This window comes from Erinaceus europaeus, chromosome 6 (genome assembly GCF_950295315.1).
Source record: "Erinaceus europaeus chromosome 6, mEriEur2.1, whole genome shotgun sequence".
Taxonomy (NCBI): domain Eukaryota; kingdom Metazoa; phylum Chordata; class Mammalia; order Eulipotyphla; family Erinaceidae; genus Erinaceus; species Erinaceus europaeus.
Window position 1 is genome coordinate 40,087,807 of NC_080167.1, and position 17,473 is coordinate 40,105,279.

At 40.1% G+C, this 17,473-nt stretch overlaps 1 protein-coding gene across 3 annotated transcripts in view; it reads left to right on the forward strand.

The window, feature by feature from the left end:
• Window positions 1-17,473, forward strand: part of SDCCAG8 (SHH signaling and ciliogenesis regulator SDCCAG8) — a 278,824-nt gene that overhangs the window by 81,194 nt on the left and 180,157 nt on the right. For all 3 annotated transcript variants that reach the window (XM_060192058.1, XM_016193181.2, XM_060192059.1), the window contains one exon: window positions 17,234-17,368. In XM_060192058.1, coding sequence (XP_060048041.1) covers window positions 17,234-17,368 — 135 coding nt within the window. The remainder of the gene's footprint in view (window positions 1-17,233; window positions 17,369-17,473) is intronic.

The window sequence follows — 17,473 nt, forward strand, 5'->3', positions numbered from 1 at the left end:
AGAGTGGAGGGGAAGACAGAGAGGGGGAGAGAGAATAGACACCTGCAGACCTGCTTCAGCGCTTGTGAAGCGACTCCTCTGCAGGTGGGGAGCCCGGGCCTCAAACCGGGATCCTTAAGGGATCCTTACACTAGTCCTTGCACTTTGTGCCACCTGCGCTTAACCTGCTGCACTGCTGCCTGACTCCCGCAAAATTGATTTTTATCTGCAAAAGTTCATGAAGACTTTGTGGCAAAAGCGGTATTTTTTAAATTAGTGATTTAATATTGATTTTAAAAATTATAAGACAACAGGGGTGTAATTCCACACCTTCCCCACAACCAGAGTTCTGTGTCCCCATTCTCTCCATTAGAAACTACAGTAGTTCTCTCAAGAACACAGATATAGGTTAACTATTATTTCTGTATCTGTCTATCTATGTGCCCATTTTTATGCCCATTTTTTTCTCATCCATTTTTAAAAAATATTTATTTATTATTGGGTAGAGACAGAGAAATTGAGAAGGGAGGAGGGGATAGAGAAGGAAAAAGACAGAGGCACCTACAGCCCTGCTTCACCTCTGCTGAAACTACCTGCCTGCAGGTGGGGACCAGGGGCTTGAACCTGAGTCCTTGTACACTGTAATGTGTGTGCTTAACGAGATGTGCCACTGCCTGCCCCCTTCTCTTCCTTTCTAAATCACACTTACACCTATTACTGCTTCCAAGTGTCCTTCCCCTTCTCTCTCAGGATCTTTTTTTAAAAATTTTTTTATTTATAAAAAGGAAACACTGACTAAACCATAGGATAAGAGAGGTACAACTCCACACAATTCCTACCACCAGAACTCCATATCCCATCCCCTCCCCTGATAGCTTTCTTATTCTTTAACCCTCTGGGAGTATGGACCCAAGGTCATTGTGGGATGCAGAAGGTGGAAGCTTCTGTAATTGCTTCCTCGCTGAATATGGGCATTGAGAAGTCAATCCATACTCCCAGCTTCTCTCTCTGTTTCCCTAGTGGGGAAGGGCTCTGGCGAACCAGAGCTCCAGGACACGTTGGTGGGGTTGGGGTTGTCTGTCCAGGGAAGTCTGTTCGGCATCATGCTGGCATCTGGAACCTGGTGATTGAAAAGAGACTTAACATACAAAGCCAAAAAAATTGTTAACCAATCATGGACCTAAAGGCTGGAATAGTGCAGGTGAAGAGTTGGGATTCCTCCATTTTGTCGATAGCTAGTAGGCATATTTTAGTTATATTCCAAAAGACCTGTGGCTATACTAGTTGTTTTTTTCTTCTTTTTCTTTTTTCTCCTGAGCCTGAAATCTGATATGCAGGTGGATCCAAATTATTGTCTGGGGAGATGATGTCATGGCTGGGAAAAGGACCAGAAAGCTGGATCAGGGAAGAGAGTAGCTCCTTAATATGGGAAATGTGTATAAACATTGTTGACTGTAAACCCCATCAATTTGATTTGGTCTGGGGCCCATATTTAGCTTAGGAGCCTATGTGACCTCTGCATCCCTGTAGATCTGAGCTCACATTCTGTGGTCATAAGTAGGAACATTCCAAGCTGCCCCAATATTGGCCCATCTTCCTCAGGTAGAGTATGTTGTCCATCCTCCCTTTGGACCATTTTCTACCATTGTTGATCCAAGTTGAGGGCAAGGTCCTATGCGGGCCCACAAAGGGGTATATTGTGTTGTTCCTCATAGAAATGACTGGTGACAGTGGAGAGAGGGATTTATTTGAGGTCTAGGCCCATCATGTATGTTTTAGAATCTCAGGACTCCCCAGCTGATAGGGTGGCCTGATAGTGACTAAAGGAGTCATCATTAAAGTATGCCAGTCTCTTGCCTTTATTTAGCTTTTGCAGTCCTTGCTTGGATAAAGTTAGCTTTGGAGTGAGTGAGAGAACTGTAATAGGAAGTAGGTGAGGAGAGTATCCAAGTCTAAGTAGACACTTTTTCATTATGAACTCACTACAGACTATTGTGTATTTTTGCTTATAGGTATATATAGGGTGGGATCGGCAGATGCAGTATCATTTGGTATGAATTGAGAGAAGCATGCAGGAAAGTGAGCCCCACCCTAGAGGTTCCAGGACTGGGGGAAATATAGACTCTATAGAGGAAGCGAGAGGTTTCTGGTGTCTTAGGGTTTAAGAAGACAACAGATAGTTATTGCTATAATCACATTATTTGGCAATTGGGTTAATTTTGAAATATCCCTTTGTTAGGATTTGCTGTATCATACACAACATCACCATAATTTATGTCCTTTGACATTATTTATATATAGCTGTGCCACTGGTTGCTACTGTTCTCCTTGGTCTAGGCTTTTAAGAGTCAACATATCTGAGCCCCCATACCTATGGACATCTAATATTTGACAAAGGGGCCCAGACTATTAAATGGGGAAAGCAGAGTCTCTTCAACAAATGGTGTTGGAAACAATGGGTTGAAACATGCAGAAGAATGAAACTGAACCACTGTATTTCACCAAATACAAAAGTAAATTCCAAGTGGATCAAGGACTTGGATGTTAGACCACAAACTATCAGATACTTAGAGGAAAATATTGGCAGAACTCTTTCCCGCATAAATTTTAAAGACATTTTCAATGAAATGAATCCAATTACAAAGAAGACTAAGGCAAGTATAAACCTATGGGACTACATCAAATTAAAAAGCCTCTTCACAGCAAAAGAAACCACTACCCAAACCAAGAGACCCCTCACAGAATGGGAGAAGATCTTTACATGCCATACATCAGATAAGAGTTTAATAACCAACATATATAAAGAGCTTGCCAAACTCAACAACAAGACAACAAATAACCCCATCCAAAAATGGGGGGAGGACTTGGACAGAATATTCACCACAGAAGAGATCCGAAAGGCTGAGAAACACATGAAAAAATGCTCCAAGTCTCTGATTGTCAGAGAAATGCAAATAAAGACAACAATGAGATACCACTTCACTCCTGTGAGAATGTCACACATCAGAAAAGGTAACAGCAGCAAATGCTGGAGAGGGTGTGGGGTCAAAGGAACCCTCCTACACTGCTGGTGGGAATGTCAATTGGTCCAACCTCTGTGGAAAACAGTCTGGAGAACTCTCCAAAGGCTAGAAATGGACCTACCCTCTGACCCTACAATTCCTCTCCTGGAGATATATCCTAAGGAACCCAACACATCCATCCCAAAAGATCTATGTACACATATGTTCTTGGCAGCACAATTTGTAATAGCCAAAACCTGGAAGCAACCCAGGTGTCCAACAACAGATGAGTGGCTGAGCAAGTTGTGTTATATGTACACAATGGAATACTACTCAGCTGTAAAAAATGGTGACTTCACCATTTTCAGCCCATTTTGGATGGACCTTGAAAAATTCATGTTATGTGAAATAAGTCAGAAACAGAAGGATGAATATGGGATGATCTCACTCTCAGGCAGAAGTTGTAAAACAAGATCAGAAAAGAAAACACAAGTAGAACCTGAAATGTAGTTGGCATATCGCACCAAAGTAAAAGACTCTGGGGTGGGTGGGTGGGGAGAATACAGGTCCAGGAAGGATGATAAATGACATAGTGGGGATTGTATTGTTATATGGGAAACTGGGGAATGTTATGCATGAAAAAACTATTATATTTACTATTGGATGTAAAACATTAATTCCCCAATAAAAAATAAATTAAAAAAAAGAGTCAACATATCAAAGACTCAGCCTATGTATTAAAAACATCCAGTCTGTGCTTTAAAAGGTTTGAGACATTCAATCAATTATTCCCCTCTTATATTAATTAAATAATGATTTATGTGACTACAAAATAATAGTAGTGTACATAAACATCATTCCCACCACCAAAAGACAGTGTCCCCCACCCCCCACCCTGTGAAGTGGAACATCCACCCTCACCCTCAATCCAGGGTTTTTATTTTGGTGCTCTACTCCAAATTTAGTCAAATTCTGCTTTTTGCTTTCTTCTGTTATTCTTTCTCAACTTCTGTTGATGAGTGGGATCATCCCATACTCATTTTTATCTTTACGATAAAATCTTTTGTAAGCTAGATAACCAATTGAAGCTGTTCCAGTAGAAATGGTAACTGCTGTGATCCATTCAACTCATAAGTTGTAATTCAAGCTCATGGCGCCACCGCTTTCAAGGCGCGAACACAGGACACCATGCACTGAGCTGCTGGCACAGGGAGCCCGAGTCAAACTGCCCCCTCTCTCAGGGTCTTGATGGAATTGGGGTTCAGATCCTTCTAGTCAACATCCCCTAACATTTTTCCATCTCTGGGAGAATGGATGGATTCTGGTTTCTGTAATTGCTTCTCTACTGGACATGGATATTGGCAGATTGATTCATACCCCCAGCTTGTTTTTATATTTCCATAGTGGGCTATGGCTCTGAATAGATGAGGTTTTGGGACACATTGGTGAGGTTGTTTTCCCAGGGAAGTCAGGATAAATCCAGAGTAGAATCTGCAACTTGGTGTCTGAACAGCAGTAAGATATAAAGCAGAACAAAATTTTTAATAAACAAGAACCAAAATGTAGGAATAGAGCAGATGAGAATAGAGACCGTAGGGGGGAAAAGAACTAGGAAGTTGATTTTCAGTATGTTTCTAGGGGCCCATGACTTCAGTAATTTTTGTTTGAGCCTGATAGCAAACATGGAGGTGGACAAAAATATTGTTGGGAAGATGGTGTCAGCGTTAAGAATAGAACTAGAAAGCTGGGTTAGAGCAGAAAGCAGCTCCCAAACTTGAAGAAAATATATAAATACAATGAACTATTTACCCCATCAATCTGACCCAGGACCCATATATATTCATATTTAGCACAGGAACCTATATAACCTTCGAGTCCCTGTCAGTCTGAGCTTTCAGTCCATAGTCATAGCTGGGAACATTGCAGGCTATACTCACTTCAGGACCATTAGAAGGTGGTATTTATTACTATTATTATTATTATTATTACTAGTGATTTAATAGTGATTGACAAGATTGTAGGATAATAGGGGTACACTCCATACAGTTCTCACCCCCAGAATTCCATATACACTCTCCTCCATTGGAAGAGTCCCTAGTCTTTATCCCTTTGAGGGTATGGACCAAAGATTTGTTTTTACAGGGTGCAAAAGGTGGGAGGTCTAGCTTATTATTTTTTTTAAATTATTTATTTATTTAAGAAAGGAGACATTAACAAAATCATAGGATGAAGGGGGTACAACTCCACACAATTCCCGCCACCCAATCTCCATATCCCATCCCCTCCCCTGATAGCTTTCCCATTCTCTATCCCTCTGGGAGCATGGACCCAGGGTCGTTGTGGCTTGCAGAAGGTGGAAGGTCTGGCTTCTGTAATTGCTTCCCTGCTGAACATGGCCGTTGACTGGTCGATCCATAACCCCAGTCTGCCTCTCTCTTTCCCTAGAAGGGTGAGTCTCTGGAGAAGCTGAGCTCCAGGATGCATTGGTGGGTCTTCAGTCCAGGGAAACCTGGCCTGCATCCTGCTGGCATCTGGAACCTGGTGGCTGAAAAGAGAGTTAACATACAAAGCCAAACAAATTGTTGAAGAATCATGGACCCAAAGGTTGGAATAGTGGAGATGAAGTGTTGGGGGTACTCACTACAAACTCTAGTGTACTACTGCTTTCAGGTATATATTTGCCCTAGTTTATGGATACCTATGAAAATATGCTCTATCTCCTGGAACCTGGTCTATATCTAGGTTTTGGGACTTTGTTAGGAAGTGAACCACCTGGAATGGAATTAGAGAATACTATGAAAGGAAAGGTCTCACCCGAGTGATGAAGCTGAAAGGTTGTTGTTCCACATCTGAAGTCTCTGGACACAGTCTGAATTGAAGCATGCTGGGGTGGCACTCATTATGTTGATTAGGTTGCGATCAGCGGCTGCAATATTATTTGATAAGAATTGGGAGAAGCATACGGGAAAGTGGGCCCTGCCCTAGGGTACCAGGACTGGGGGAACTTTACACTCTATAGTGGAAATGTGAGGTTCCTGCTGTCTTAGGGTTCAAGAAGACAATGGATAGTTACTGTTATCATCGCATTATTTGGTAATTGGGTTAGCTTTGAAAAGACCCTTTGTTGGACATACAATCAATTTTCCCCCCTCATATTAATTAGTGATTTATATTACTATAATTTAATAGGTGTGTACATAAACACCATTCCCATCACCAAAAGATTGTGTCCCATCCTACCCACCCCCACCCCCCACCCCCGCTGACCCAGGAAGCCTCATGTCCACCCTCCCGCTCACCACAGGGTTTTTGCTTTGATGCCCTACTTTCAATTTAGTCAGTTCCTGCCTTTAGTTTCCCTTTCTGATCTTTCTCAACTTCTGTTGATGAGTGGTGTCATCCCATACTCATCTTTATCTTTCTGACTTAGCTCACTTAACATAATTCCTTCTAGCTCTGTCCAAGATGGGTCAGGGAAGTTGAGTTCATTGTTCTTAGTAGCTGCATAGTATTCCATTGTGTATATATACCACAGCTTTCTCAGCCATTCATGTGTTGTTGGACACCTGGGTTGCATCCAGGTTTTAGCTATTATGAATTGTGCTGCTATGAATATAGGAGTATTACACATCTATTTTTGGTTGGGTGTTATGGAGTCCTTGGGGTATATCCCCAGGAGAGGAATTAGTGGGTCATACTTGGGATGATTTTGATGTTCTTGAATTTGTTGATGCTGTCTTTGTGGCCTAACATGTGGTCTATCCTTGAGTATGTGTTGTGTGGATTTGAGAAGAATGTGTATTCCAGTTTTTTGGGGTGAAGGGCTCTGAAGATGTCCAGGAGGTCTAGTCTGAACATCTCTTCATTTAATTCTCTTGTTTCTTTGTTAATTCCCTGCTTTGTTGATCTGTCTAAGTGTGAGAGTGGCATGTTAAAATCTCCCACTATTATTGTACTACTATTGATGTATTTTTGAAGTTCTTTCAGTAGGTGCTTGATGTATTTAGATGGCCCCTCATTGGGTGCATAGATGTTAATAATTGTTAGGTCTTCTTGGCTGATTGATCCTCTAATCATTATGTAATGTCCTTGCCTATCTTTTATTACTTTATTTAATTTAAAATCTATTGTGTCAGAGATGAGAATGGCTGTTCCAGCTTTTTTCTGTGGTCCATTAACCTGTATGATAGTTTTCCATCCTTTCACTTTAAGTCTGTGTTTATTTTGTTGTGTCAGATGGGATTCTTGCAAGCAGCATATGGTTGGGTTATGTTTTCTCATCCATCCTCCCACTCTGTGCCTTTTGATGGGTGAGTTTAAGCCATTGACATTTATCGATATTATGGATTTAATGTATTGTAGTGCCATTGTTCAATGAATTTTTATTTGCTCTGATATATGGCAAGTATTATAGTGAAGTTCTTGTTTATAAGAGGTCTTTTAGAACCTCTTTCAGGGCAGGCTTGGTGATGGTTGCTTCTTTTAACTGTTGTTTGTCTAAGAAGGTTTTGATCCCTCCATCTAGTTTGAATGAAAGTCTAGCAGGATATATTATCCTTGGTTGAAACCCTTTTTCATTCAGGGCTTGATAGATATCTTGCCATTCTCTTCTGGCTTTTAGAGTTTGAGTGGAGAAGTCTGCTGATAGTCTTAATGGGTTTTCCCCTGTATGTGACTTTTTGTTTTTCTCTTGCAGCCTTTAGGGTCCTTTCTTTATCTTTACTTCTTCTCATTGTGACTATGATGTGTCTTGGTGTCTTCAGGTCTGGGTTGATTCTGTTTGGAACTCTCGAGGCCTCTTGAATCTTGATGTCCTTTCTGTTATTCAGGTCTGGAAAGTTTTCTTCTATAATTTCCTCTAGAATGTTTCCTTCCCCTTCCTCTCTTTCTTCCTCTGGCAGGCCAATTATACGAATGTTACTTCTTTTGAGATCATCCCATATGTCTCTGTTGTTGTTTTCAGTGTCTCTCACTCTCTTTTTGAGCTCTTTCACCTCTTTCTTAGTTTTCTCTAACTTATCCTCTGTCTGACTAATTCTGTTTTCTGCGTCTGTTAGTCTGCTTTCCCTTCCCTCAGCTTCTTTCCTCAGTTCAGCTATTTCAGCTTTCAGTTCTCTAATTGCTTCAGGATAATCAGTATTTTCCTTGGGGGGTCTCAACTCTTGTTTCCCTAATACTGCCATTCCTTTCCTCCAAAGTTGTTTTAATTTCTGTGATTAATAAGTTTATTATTGCTTGCATACTTTCTTATCTATGGTTACTTCTGGCTGATTTGTAGTTTCTTCTGGACTCTTGTCTTCATTCATTGTAGTAGCAGTTTTATTTGCTCTTGGTCTACCCATTTTTTTTATTAATGTTGTTTCTTATTTTTATGTTCTGTTGCTCCTCAGTTGTTGTATTTTGAGTACAAGCAACACTGTACTAAATACCTTTATGACAAATGTAATTACCAACCTCAGAAATTACAATAGCGATTGAAGCAGTTTAACCACTACCAGTTAGCCAAACAATGTCTCCATTCCGTGAAAAAATAGCAACCAAGTCCAAGTGAAGAAGAAAGAGAAAGGAAAGAAGGGATAGCAAGAATAAACAATTATGCAAATCTACTATCCACTGTATATTCTAGGGGTAGCAAGAGGAGAAAGGGAAGTAGAACAGAGATACACACATAGAGAGTCCACTCTGAGTCTGATTTCTTCCCTCAAATAATTGGCAAATGAGTATCAGTGTATTCAGAAAGCCAAAGAAGGAGAAAGGAAGAAAGGAAGACAAGAAAAAAAAAGAGAGAGAAAAGGAAGAAAAACAAGAGAGAGAAAAGAAATAAGAAAAAGAACTGTAATAAAGGAGCAGTGAAAGTTTTTAAATTAATTATTTATTTTTTATTTTATTTTTTAATTATCTAGGAGGAGGGAGAAGGGGAGAGTTGGTAGAGGAGGTAGGAGTAGTGAAACAAGTTTGTCTCACAATGGATAAGATGCCCAGTCACCTAGCAATGGAAAATATACTAAGAGTTAATTCTGGTCAACCTAAAGGGGGGGGGGAAGAGATACACCTTTATATAATATTAATAATAAAATAGAGTATGGTAAAAAACCCTGTCCCTGATTGCCTCAAGCCGCCTGAACAGAGGCAGCTGATTGTTAAGAAAGTAAAACAAAGAAACAAAAATAAAACCAAAAACCAAAAAAACAAAAACACCTCAGAGAAGTCTTTCCCTTTTGTAGATCCAATTGACCATTTAGAAAGAAAGAGGGCCGAGGTTTTCAGAAAGGAATAGGCTTGGAATGGAACCCTTCTTGAGCTAGGAATCTTGGTAAAGAAAGAAGCTCAGCATGGAAGCCTGCCAGGAGCAGCTTTCTGGCACCTAGGGTCTGGTTATGGTGGGGGTGGGGCAGAGGTTCGCTTCAGGAATAATAAAAAAAATTTTCCTTTCTTTTCTCCTCTATATTCTAATCCAGACTGGGCTATATTTGCCCTCTAGGTGTCACAGCTAGGACCCCGAATTCATTGTCCTGCTGAAGGCAAAAAATCCTACCGTTTCCAGCAGTTGTTGTCAGAACTCAGACCAGAAGCTACTTCTCAGTCGCCATCTTGGCTCCGCCCCGCCCCGCCCCCACCCCCAGGTCTAACTTCTGTAATTGCTTCTCTGCTGAACAAAATTTTTTTTTTTTTTAATTTTTTATTTAAGAAAGGATTAGTGAACAAAAGCATAAGGTAGGAGGGGTACAACTCCACACAATTCCCACCACCCAATCCCCATAACCCACCCTCTCCCATGATAGCCTTCCCATTCTCTAGCCCTCTGGGAGCATGGACCCAGGGTCGTTGAGGGTTGCAGAAGGTAGAGGGTCTGGCTTCTGTAATTGCTTCCCCGCTGAACATGGGCGTTGACTGGTCGGTCCATACTCCCAGTCTGCCTCTCTCTTTCCCTAGTAAGGTGTGTCTCTGGGGAAGCTGAGCTCCAGGACACATTGGTGGGGTCTTCAATCCAGGGAAGCCTAGCCAGCATCCTGGTGGCATCTGGAACCTGGTGATTGAAAAGAGAGTTAACATACAAAGCCAAACAATTTGTTGAGCAATCATGGATCCCAAGTTTGGAATAGTGGAGAGGAAGTGTTAGGGAGGTACTCACTGCAAACTCTAGTGTAATCCTGCTTTCAGGTATATATTTTGCAGTAGTTTATGGATACGTGTGCACGTACGCTCTCTCTCACAGAAACTGGTGTATGTCTAGGTTATGGGACTTTGTTAGAAATTGAACTACCTGAGATGAAATTGGAGTGTACTATAAAAGGAAAGGTCTCACCCGAGTAATGAAGCTGAAGGGTTGTCATTCCACACGTGAAGTCTCTGGATACACTCTGAGGTGAAGCATGTTGAGATGGCAATCGTTGCTTTGGTTAGGTTGTGATCGGCGGATGCAATATTATTTGGTATGGATTGGGAGATGCATACGGGAAAGTGGGCCCTATCCAAGGGTGCCAGGACTGGGGGAAGTAGGGGCTCTATAGTGAAGATGTGAGGTTCCTGCTGTCTTAGGGTTCAAAAAGACAATCAATAGTTAATATTATCATCACATTATTTGTTAATTGGGTTAACTTTGAAAATTCCCTTTGTTATGGTTTGCTGTATAGTACCCAGTATCTTGTATATAGCTGTGCTGTTGGAAGCTTCTAATCTACTTGGTCTAGGCTTTTGAGAGAGTCCGCATATCAAATACGTAGCCTATCTATTAAAAAGATTCAGTTTGTCTTTTGAGAACCTTTGAGACATACAATTGATTTCCCCCTCTCATATTAATTAACTCCTGATTTATATGTCTACATTTTGCTAGGAGTGTACATAAACACCATTCCCATCACCAAAGGACCGTGACCCATCCCTCCCGCCCATTCCCACCCCCCACTGGCCCAGGAAGCTACATGTCTACCCCTCACCACTGGGTTTTTACTTTGGTGCCCTACTTACAATTTGATCAGGTCCTGCTTTTAGTTTCCCTTTCAGATCTTCTAAGTCAGCTTCTGTTGATGAGTGGGATCATCCCATACTCATCTTTAACTTTCTGACTTAGTTCACTTAACATAATTCCTTCTAGCTCTGTCCAAGATGGGTCAGAGAAGGTGGGTTCATTGTTCTTGATAGCTGCATAGTATTCCATTGTGTATATATACCACAGCTTTCTCAGCCATTCATCTGTTGTTGGGCACCTGGGTTGCTTCCAGGTTTTAGCTATTATGAATTGTGCTGCTATGAACATAGGAGTACACACCTCTTTTTGGTTGGGTGTTATGGAGTCCTTGGGGTATAACCCCAGGAGAGGAATTATTGGGTCATATGGTTAACATACAAAGCCAAACAATTTGTTGAGCAATCATGGATCCCAAGTTTGGAATAGTGGAGAGGAAGTGTTAGGGAGGTACTCACTGCAAACTCTAGTGTAATCCTGCTTTCAGGTATATATTTTGCAGTAGTTTATGGATACGTGTGCACGTACGCTCTCTCTCACAGAAACTGGTGTATGTCTAGGTTATGGGACTTTGTTAGAAATTGAACTACCTGAGATGAAATTGGAGTGTACTATAAAAGGAAAGGTCTCACCCGAGTAATAAACAGGAACCAAAAAGTCAACCCATACCCACAGCCTGTTTCTGTCTTTCCCATCTGTGGATGTAGGGTTCCAGGGCACATTGGTCTGGCCATCTGTCCCGAGATGTCAGGTTGGCATCATGGTAGCATATGCAACTTGGTGGCTGAAAAGCATTAAGATATAAAGCAGAAAAAATAGTTTAATAATCTGGAACCTAAAGGTAAGAATATGGCAGATGAGATTGGAGATCTTTATGTTGGAAGAAGCTCAGAAGTCTATTTTAGGTATTCTCCAAGGGGCCCATGACTTTACTGAATTTTTGCCTGAGCTCCACAGATAACATGGAGGTGGGCTAAAAGTATTGGCTGGGAAGATAGTATCAGAGTTGGGAATAGGACTAGAGAGCTGGATCAGGGCAGAAAGTTGTATTTTTTTTTAAAGATTTTCTTTCTTTTTTTTTCAATTTTTATTATCTTTTATTTGTTTATTGGATAGAGACAGCCAGAAATCTAGAGGAAGGGGGTGATAGAGAGGGAGGGAGACAGACACCTGCAGCCCTGCTTCACCACTTGCGAAGATTTCCCCCCTGCAGGCGGGAGCCAGGGGCTCGAACCTGGGTCCTTGTGCCTTGTACCATATTCGCCACCACCCGACCCCAGGAAGTTGTATTTTTAAACTGAGTTTGAAAGGACAGTTCGAATTTAGAAATGCAGGGGCTGGGTGGTGGTGCACCTGATTGAGTGCATATGTTACAGTGCTCAGGGACCCAGGTTTGAGGCCCAGTTACCGCCTGCAGGGGAAAGCTTTGTAAGTGGTGAAGCAGTGCTGCAGGTGTCTCTCTGTCTCTCTCCCTCTCTATCACTCCCTTCCCTCTCAATTTCTAGTTGTCTGTATATAATAAATAAATAAATATAATGCAAAAAATAAAATAAAAGAATTTAGACATGCAGGAAAGTTGGCTATGGAGGAAAGTTGGCTATGACCAATATAAATAAGGCACGGGGAGAGATAAAATTATAACCTTAATGTTGTCTATGTGAGAGGATGATATCAAGAGCAAAGATCAAGTATTGTCCATCCCTCAGAGATTTCAGTCTCCAGCTTGTTTAATAGAAACCTTTTGACATACTGAATAATGCTATATTTAAAAAAATATGATGATGAGAATTCCTGGTAAGAAAAGGAAAAGTAAGAGTGAAATGTGGCTTTAGCTGCTCGTATGTAACACCACTTTTTATACAGAAAGTTCTTTGGTAAACAAAGTTGATGATGGAAATAAAATGTAATTTTGAGTTTGTGTCGTTTATTGTGCTTCCAGTAATCCCTGGCTGATGTTTAAACTCAAAGTTCAGTCAGAGGTATATGAATGAACCCATGAAAAGTCTTACTACTAAGGTAAATGATCTCAGCAGGAAATGCCAGAAAGTGGCTTTTACGTAAAAGAATTTGATGTTGAATCCAACTTAACCTTTCTGTGACCATAAACAATTAACTGTTCCAAATTTCAGAGAGTAGGAAAGATAGATAGATAGTGCTGTTCTATTTCAAAGAATTAACAGGGTTGCATGACAGATTTTTTTTTTTTAGATTTTATTTATTAATGAAAAAGATAGGAAGAGAGGGAGAAAAAACCAGACATCACTCTGGTACATGTGCTGCTGGGGATTGAACTCAGGTCCTCATGCTTGAGAGTCTAGTTCCTTAGCCACTGAACCACCTCCCAGACCACTCATGACAGATGTTTTGAAAATACCTAATATGTTTACCTTAGAGTGACATTTAGTAAATTTTAGATTTTGGCTATTATAGTTAATACTCTGGAGAAAGTATTATTAGGTAAATTTCATGGCTTTTTTTTTTTTTTCTATTTTATTCGATAGGACAGAGAGAAATTGAGAGGAGAAGGGGAGAGGGAGAAGGAGAGGAAGAGATATATACCTGCAGTCGGGCTTCACTACTTGTGAAGTGTCCCCACTGCAGGTGGGGACTTAGGGGGTCAGGACACGAAACCAGTTCCTCCACTGATCCTTGAGCCTGGTACTGTGTGCATTTAAAAGGGTGCACCACCTCTTTGTCCCCAGTTTGGTGGCTGCTCATGTTAGTAAAAGCACATTTCAGTATAAAGCCAAGTTTTAATTTTTTTTTTACTTATTAGCATGCTGTATTTTTTATTAGCAAATTACCCAGTTTTCTGAATATAACTTCTTTTCTTCTAAATATTAACCCAATGTAATTTATTCTTTGGGGGATTAAATGAGAGACTAAAATATACAGTCTGTATTATAGGAACCCAATCTAATAGGAAGACTCAGCAATTACAGCATTTAAGTGCTCTAAAGGGAGTGCTAGAGCAAGTGTCCTTTTTTTTTTTTTTTAATTTATATACCATTGTATTTGGGAGAATGGTCTAGAGTATAGTAGTTGACTTATGTTTTTCAAGTGGTAGGGGATTTTGGTAAAAGTTTTGCTTTTTTTTTACATTGTTTTCCTTTTTAAAATTCATTGAAAGTGTGTGTGTGTGTGTGTGTGTGTGTGTGTGTGTGTGTGTGTGTGTCTAGGATGGTGGGTTCTTTCTGCCTAGACAAGTTTGTTTGTTTATTGTTTCCACCAATGGTTCATGCTTGCACTGAGCCACTAGGTTTATTAGGTCAATCAGCCATCCATCATATATTTATTGACCTTCCTTATGGTCCAGGGATTTTCTCCATTGGTTCCCTTCACATTAGCCAATTGCTAGAATCATTAACTCCTTTACCTTTTAAACAAAGAACGGCTTTACAACTTGTTCCACACACTGGGGTCTGCTTTCGTGTAGAAATTTCTATCCAGCTCTTCCAACCTGGGTGTCCTTGTCTCTTGCTTGCCCCTGTCAAAGTTTAAAGAACTTACCTGATGTCAGTGCCCTAGACATCCAGCAGTGTTGCAGCTGTCTGTGTTACTTCTGTCTTTGCAACAGATGTGGATGGAGAAACTCCTGCAGTGTATAATGTTGACTTCCAGATGGTGGGTATGGGGTAAAAGAAGTTGTGACAACAGGAGGGGAGGCCTCTGGAAGTGGGTGACAGGAGGGAGCAGACAGGTAGCAGGCAGAGGAATAAAGTGATGGGTGGCATGTGGAAGGAGTATAAAGTTTGTTGTGGCAGTTTGGTTCCAGAAAAAGCATATTAACATACTTTTATGATATTGAATTTTTAAGCTAAGGAAGTTATATTTTTCATTTGTTACACTTAACTACTTTTGAGCTCTAATTTACAGTTCAGATTGTAATATGTATAAAGAGAATTTGTGCCATGCTATAAACTAAATTTGTGTACATATTAGTTTCATAGCTACTTATAAAAAAAGAAGGACATTGGAGCCCCACCTTCCCAGGTCCCTACCCCACCAGGGAACGTGAGAGACAAGCTGGGAGTATGGATTGACCTACCAATGCCCATGTTCAGCCGGGAAGCAATTACAGAAGGTAGACCTTCCACCTTCTGCACCCCATAACGATCTTGGGTCCATACTCCCAGAGGAAGCTATCAAGGGAGGGGATGGAATGCAGAGTTCTGGTGGTGGGAGGATTGTGTGGAATTGTACCACTCTTATCCTATGGCCTTGTCAGTATTTCCATTTTTAAAAATTATCTTTATTTATTTATTGGATAGAGACAGGTAGAAATCGAGAGGGAAGGGGGTGATAGAGAGGGAGAAAGACACCTAGAGCCCTGCTTCACCACTTGTGAAGGTTTCCCCCTGCAGGTGGGGACCAGGGGATCGAACCTGGGTCCTTGTGCACTGTAACATGTGTGGTAAGCCAGGTGCACCACCACCCGGCCCCAGTATTTCCATTTTATAAATAAAAATCAAAAAAAGAAAAGAAAGGCATGTAAACAAAGATAAGGAAAATATGTATTTCTCTACAGGCACGAGAAAATTTAATTACTACATAGAAATTAGAAATAGTTGCAAGGTTTCTTTTTTTATTAGTGATTTAATATCGATTTACAAAATTATAAGATAATAGTGGTATAGTTCCATAATGTTCCCACCACCAGAGTTCTGTGTCCTCATCCTCTTCGCTGGAAACTTCAGTGGTTTTCCCAAGGCTTATTATTTTCTTAAGTGTCAACATAAGATAAATCTACAGTCCGAGCTCAATCTTGATTTTACTACAAAATTTTAGTTATTGTTTCACATATAAAATTGAATTTACACATACTCCAGGATACAATGATAGATTTCAAATATTGCTACCAAAAATTCTTAATCAGTACTTCCTTTGACAAACTGAAAATCACTTTTATTTTGCTTTAGGGCTAGGTAATATTTCTTCATTTTAAAACTGCTAATACAAATTTTTAAAAAGGCCTAAAAAAGGTCTGATTTCTTGAGGTGTAAAGAAGAAGATGGTTATGAACATAAAATTGTAAAGGTTAAATCTAAAGTCTAGAAGTTATGTATATAATTTTAGAAGGTTTTTTTTTTATTTTTTATTTTTTTATTTATTTTTTTTTTTAATTTTTTTTTATTTACCCTAACCCTAACCCTAACCCTAACCCTAACCCTAATAGAAGGTATTTTTAACCTGGGAGGGTTGCACTGAACCTAATATTCATAACAGAGTCCTTAGAAAAGTCATTCCATCTACTCAGCTATTTGTTAAACGTTTGGTGCTTCTTGAGGAATATGAAGAAGCAGACAACTAAAACATGTGTGATAAGTACTGTGCTAGAGGGATGAGGAATTGGAGCTGTGGTAGAGGTATAGGGAGTTTTTGTCTGGTGTCACTCAAAGATATTAAATCACCAGTGTACCATGAGCAACAATCAGTGAGAATGGACGACAGATATATATGCAGGCATGATTACCCCAATACATGCTAGTTGAATATCAACACTGGATATTTGAAGGTGTCATTTTTTTTTTTCTTTTTCTCAGAATTGGAGGTAAATGATGCTTTCCTATGGCTAGCAAGATAGTTTACCTAGGAAGGTACCTGGCTGGCTATTTGCACAGGTTCAAGTCTGGACCCCACTGCACTGAAGGGAAGCTTCAGTGCTATAATGTCTTCTCTGCTTCGTATGTCTCTCTGTTGATGAAGTTGACCTGCAACAATTGAAAGGGGAGAAGTCAGAAGGAAAGACAAAAGGAGATAACTGCAGTTATCCTATAAAATTTATTAAATTCCTATACAACTCTTCTTATAAGAAGAAAGATAACTAGATATCGGGAGGATTGGTAGGGCTTTTCCAAAGAAGGACTGTAGAAAATTGTCGGTGTTAGAAAGGCAATGGGATTCACACTATAATACTATCTCTCTTTCCATTTTGGAGGAGGATTTAATAGTTGATTTTTCAACACCTCTCACTCACGTCAGTCTCTTCAGAACTTACACAGGCTATTTCACCTTAAATTTTCAACCAAAACTTTGATTTTTATCATCTTGTTATAGCTTTTTCAAAATCAGAACAAAGATGAGGGAGTACGTAAGAGAGAGTATGTTTAAGTCATGGGGGAGAGATGAGTTGAGGCAGTAGGGACAAGGGCATGCTCAGTGAACAGAAAAATTGTCCTAACAGAGTGAGCCCAGTGACCATGCTGACTCTCTCTTAATTCAAATTGCTTTTAGCATTTTTTTTTCAAACCAAATTATCATTTAGGATTTTTACTTTCTCTAACAGATGTTGACCCTGTCTCAGAATATTGCCCAACTGGAGGCCCAGGTGGAAAAAGCTACAAGAGAGAAAATTTCAGCTGTTAGTCAATTTGAAGAAATTCAAAACCAGCTTACTTCTCAGGAAATGGATGTCACAAAGGTACAAAGAGATATGTTAGTTTAGTAATTACTTAAATAGTTTCTTTGATATTTTTCCCTTATTGTTCAAAGTTCAGAAAGAAGTCCGGGTAGAAATATTTTGTTA